Source organism: Castanea sativa, chromosome 5, assembly GCF_040712315.1.
Source record: "Castanea sativa cultivar Marrone di Chiusa Pesio chromosome 5, ASM4071231v1".
NCBI classification, from domain to species: Eukaryota; Viridiplantae; Streptophyta; class Magnoliopsida; order Fagales; family Fagaceae; genus Castanea; species Castanea sativa.
The window spans coordinates 78,939,421-78,944,779 of NC_134017.1; the positions used below are offsets into that span (position 1 = coordinate 78,939,421).

The 5,359-nt window shown below is 33.8% G+C and overlaps 1 protein-coding gene across 1 annotated transcript; it reads right to left on the reverse strand.

Annotated features, from left to right (window-relative positions):
* Positions 1-3,302: 3,302 nt before the first annotated feature.
* LOC142635961 (large ribosomal subunit protein eL39x) lies at positions 3,303-4,053 on the reverse strand. The gene is made up of 3 exons (XM_075810010.1): positions 3,946-4,053; positions 3,729-3,832; positions 3,303-3,596 (listed from the first exon to the last, which is right to left on the reverse strand). Exons 1-3 carry the CDS (start codon positions 3,946-3,948, stop codon positions 3,548-3,550), a joined length of 156 nt encoding a protein of 51 aa, XP_075666125.1. The 5' UTR covers positions 3,949-4,053; the 3' UTR covers positions 3,303-3,547.
* Positions 4,054-5,359: the final 1,306 nt, after the last annotated feature.

Genomic DNA, 5,359 nt, shown 5'->3' on the forward strand with positions numbered 1-5,359 from the left:
GTATTTAACAAAAATTTTGTAATATAGTTTTGTCATGGTCATGGAATTGCCAAAGTGGAAGATTGTTAAGTTTAGAGTTGGCAAGTTCTAAGATAATGTAATTGTCAAATGGATTTCTGATCAATTCATACTAGTTCATTTAAGTTGAAAATCTTAAATCGATCTAAGCTCATTTGCCTCTTGATTGAGACTCAAATTGGTCATGAATTGAGGGACTTGTGTCTAACATGTTTTTATTGAATTCAGTCTTGTGAATCTATTGAACCTTAATTGAAAACCTATAAAAGTGGCCTTTATGTGTGACTTCACTATCCCAACCTATGAGTACAAAAAGCAAATAGAGAAGACATTTTGAGGTATTCTGTTGCCAAAATACAATCATACATAAACTGATGTGTGTCACTTTTAGACAAAACTATGTAAATTCTACTCTTTCTTTTATATACGAATTGATATAAATACTCTTAAGTTGGAAAAATCAAAAACTCTAGCTCAAGCTACGTTATGACCCTTTATACAGTGGCCTGCCTAATGCTTTTGATCAAATGGCCTAACTCCTCAATCCATATTGATTTCTTTCATATCCATATTGATTTCTTTCATGACCAAGCGTTCTACCACCTGAGCCAACCTACGAAAGGGCTTCATGAACTACTCAATGGAACTAGACTCACAAAATAAGCCAACCAACCTTAAGGTAGAAGAGATTCTGATTTCTTTGTACAAACATTAATGAGCTTTTGCTAATTGAAAGTAACAAAACATCATGAAAGTTACACGATGGTCTTAATGTTTATAATGGAGTGGCGTCCAAGTCTTTTACTAGGTTAACTTGTTTTAGAATAGCTAATAATTTTCCTCATATAAGGTACTATATCTAAATATTTATTAACAAAAGATTTTTATTTTTCATTTGGAAACAGACTAGAATGGTTTGTACAGAAGTGCTGCACTTGCTGTTCCAGAATTCTCTGAATTTACAAATGCAACACAAGTCATTTATTGTTTCTTTTTCATTTCTTTTTCTCGTTCTGTTTTTGTCTTTGGACAGTCCTCAAATGATTCTATCACAATTTTTGGGGATCTCTGCCACCTGAACTATAGCTAGCACAAGTCAATGGGTATTCTTGAAACATCCCAGTTTAAACATTATATCAAAGTATCAAACTTTCTCATAACAAAAAAGAAACCTTAACAATACGTGTCTCTTTTCGTTTCTTTTGGTTCTCAATCTATTCACAGATGTAACTGTCTGTATAAAAACACCTTATAATGTTGAACTCAATGATTATACCGATTTCTTTGCAAGCATAGCTTTCTCTATCGAAACCATTCTTCAATTTTTCAAAAAATTTTGCAATAATTATCCATATTCAAGCTTACCTTTTTCACTGAACATTACACGTTCCCAAATTTCTTATCCCTATATGAAGACATAAGCAATCATATGAGATATGAAGAGAATGCATAATCTAATAGTGGAGTTCAGTAAAATCTGGGTCTCACAAGAAGTTAATGTAGCAAATCCTACACCCAGTGATATTTTATCTTTGATTACTTATATGCATGCAAATGTGTTTCTTAATATGATTTGACATAAAAATCCCTCTTGGTTCACTGCACTCTAAAGCAGTGGTAGAACCTTATACTTTAGTGGTAAGTTCCAGGTAAAAGCTAGTACGAACAAGAGCATTAAAAGCGAAAAATAAATAAAGTTGAAAATTGTTACAATATCCAGTATCTGATGCACACATTAAGGGAAGGGGTGACATATAATAACCCTAACCTGCTTTCAACCGAAGAAAGTTGATGTAGTAAACAAAACAGAACTTTAAGGTTTATATTCTGATGCACAAATAAACATAGCCTTCTCAATTCAATAAAACATACACAGTATAAGACTGACTTTGATGTGTTGCAAGAAAATTAAGGACTATGAATAATCAAGCATACAATCAGCAAACACTGGACTTTGAACAAGAAAGGTATAGTTTTTTGCCACAAAGACCAACCATGATGTGGAATAACATGAAAGATCTAGAGTGAGATAGCTCAAAAGTAAATGGAAACTATGTCCAATGCCATTGAAGAGAATATTTTTACACTATAAAGTAAAAATTGGACAATATGTACAAGTTTTCACCCAAACAGATGAAAATTACAACCCACTCTGTTCCTACACCAAATTCCAACCAAAACAGTTGAGATATTACCCGACATATTCAATTTCCAGAACAAACAGCATTGTTATCTACAAAAAATGGTTTGGAAATAAATTCGTAAACAATAGTATATTAGAATCAGGTGAGTTTTTGGTAAATTAGAATTAGATGGCATTATTGTATCACTGTGGATTTTGCTGTCTCTGTTGCATTCCTTCCCAATGAGACGTTAATTTGAAAATAAAACAAGCTTAGAAAGTTACGTGAAAAAGTTGATTTTACTAGACTATTACATTCCTTATCAATGAGACGTTAACCTAATCCAAATCCTTCAATCTAAATCAAAAGTATTCAACCAAATACAGGGAAGAAAAAGAAGAAAATTGAATTGGATTAAAACCCTCAGACAAAAGAACTTCTAAATTCCGTATATTGTTTTAAAGAATTGTTGGATACAATAAAATCAGGACCTATAACAAATGATTGCTCTGTACTATCATATCAAAAACCAGCCCAGAAAACGGGAGACATTGCACATCTTTTGTTCTGACATCTTTTTTTGGCAGACAATAACTCAGAAGGGGGATTCAAACCCAGCTTCTCCTCAATACAATAACTATGCAATGCTACTAAACGACAAGGCTTGTAGCCTATTGTACCATCAAATTTAAACAGATAGAAACAGTAAAATGAAATGGTGCAAGCCAAAACAAATGGAACAAAAACCTATGTCCAATCATCAGACAGATTGCAATCTAGACCTACATGCAGTTCATATCTCAACCCCAACCCAATATGGATTTGAGGTGACAAAGATTCAACCCTCAAAAAGTGGCAACTACATACAGTTTAACTGTAATTAGGCATATGGGCGAAGCCAAATTGTTTGCCAGTCACAGAACAAGAGGAACAACTACTGACTAACAATAAGTTCGTCTAGAACAGCCTAACAAAATGATCTCACAACATAATGACTAACAATACCTAAACAAAAAGCTAAGAACAACCATACCCTGATATGAATTAGCAAGCAATGAATACAGGCACACCCTTTCAAAACTGAATAAAAAGGAATCACACTCTAGTCTGAAATCACATATGTAGACAAAGCAAAACCTCATAAACAACAGGCCTTATAAGTAGCTTGGAATCAGAAACTCATAGAAATCCATAATCAAGCTCTCTTCATCAACCACCACTATCAATCCAATCCAAGAAAACACTAGTCAAAAACAGTAAATAAACAATCTGGGAAAGTGACTCTTATGAATTCCATACAAATTGGATTCTTAAGGAAATGGAAAACACGAAAAGTCCTATAACATCATCATCTTCGCAAACACTATGCTAAAGAAGCAATGACAAATAAAACAACAAAAAACACCTCAGAATCCAAGCTTGGTACGGCGCCAGTGCCTGCGCTTTGCATTGTACCTGAAACAAAAAAAAACAAACACAACCAATAGAAACAGTTAAGAGTTAAACAGAGAATCAGAGACACAAAAACTATAAATAAATAAATAAAAAAAAGAGAAGAAAAACGAAGAAGTGGGAAATAGAGAGAACCTGATGGTGTTGTCAGTCCTCATGCGGATCCAGTGAGGGATGGGCCTATTCTGCCTCATCTTCTTAGCCAGCTTCTTCTTGATCATGAAGGTCTTGTGGGAAGGCTAAGAACACAGTAATAATAATTATTCATTCAGACCCATATCATAAAAGTTACTTAGCTTTCAAAAATGGTGAGAGAGAGAGAGAGAGAGAGAGAGAGAGAGAGAGAGAGTACCATTTTTGGTGTTGGAGGTCGGCGCTGGGAAAGAGAGTAAAACCCTGAACGAAGAAGAAGATGATGAAGAAAGTGAAACCCTATGTAGGGTTGGAGTTTTTATATGACACGTGTATTTCTGGCTGGGCCGGACAAAACTTCTAGGTCTGTTGCGCAACATTGTTCAAGGTCCAAGATTTTGTTACATATGATTGAAGAAGCCCAAGATAGAACCATGGTAGCTGAATGCAAAGACCCAATAAAGGAGGACCCAAATTGGAAAGGAAATCATATGGGCCCATGGGCCACTGACCCTATCCACTAGAATTAGTTGCCAAGAGATTCAAGGGCTAAACAAGTAGTTTATGCTCATGCCCCACATAATGGGTAATTATTGAGTATTCTTACGCTCAGTTTGTTTCAGCAATGATGTTTTCTAGAAAATGAGTTATTTTCTAAAAAGCATTTTCTATAAAACTATCTCATTTTCTAATGTTTGGTAGCAACTTTAAATGAGTTGAAAAACAACCTCATAACTTCCCTTATTTAGCTTGCTATGAGATAGAGTTGTTTTCCAAAAAAATTTAATGGAAAACAATCTCCAAAAATAAGCCATACTTTTTATGTTGACCAAAGATAGTTTTCCTTTGACTTATCTTTTTTTATGCTACCAAACACTGGAAAACAAGGAAAACTATATTTACACCAGGTTTTCCATTGAAACAAACGGAGCGTTAGAATACAATAAATGTGTACTTTTTATTCTCACATAACTGTGGGTTTTATTAATTAAATTTATGGTAGGACCCCATAATTCATGTGAAAATGAGGAGTATGTATTTATGATACTACCGGAGTATTCAATAATTTTCCCTACAGAATATTCATAATCATATTGATATATTGATATTGATATTGGTTTTCTCCTTGTTGAAGCTCAAGATACCACCTCCAAGCTTGAATCTTCCCTGCTCAAATCCACAACATGATATTTTGGTCCTTTAAAACTTTAATATAATTTCTAATAAATTTTGGGTATTTTCTAGATAATTGGGGGGGGGGGGGAGGGGGAATATAAAAAAAGAGAAATGGAAAATTAGCATTAGACTTAGTACCTTTAGGTTTTTAGGAACTGAAAGTGAGGCAGTTAGAGAGGCCTAAGCTAGAGAAAGCATCGTCAAAGTCATCTGAATCAATAGTATTAAGACGATTAGATCAGACAATACTTGAAAAAAATTAACGGTTTGTCTTACTTCTAGTACTTTTTTTAATTGGAATCTTCTTTTGTTTTAATGAGAAATTGTCATATCACATACTAACTAAATAAAAGGTGGAGATTAAAACTCACTACCACTTTCAATTATGTATTTAAAATAAAAGACCACCTCTAATTAAAAAAGTATTGGAAGTCAGCCAAAGCCAAAAATTAATGCCC

Coding starts and splice junctions, on each gene's coding strand:
- LOC142635961 (XM_075810010.1), bottom strand. Junction 3,597..3,728: donor AGGACTGACAACACCATCAG/GTTCTCTCTATT, acceptor TTTTTGTTTCAG/GTACAATGCAAAGCGCAGGC.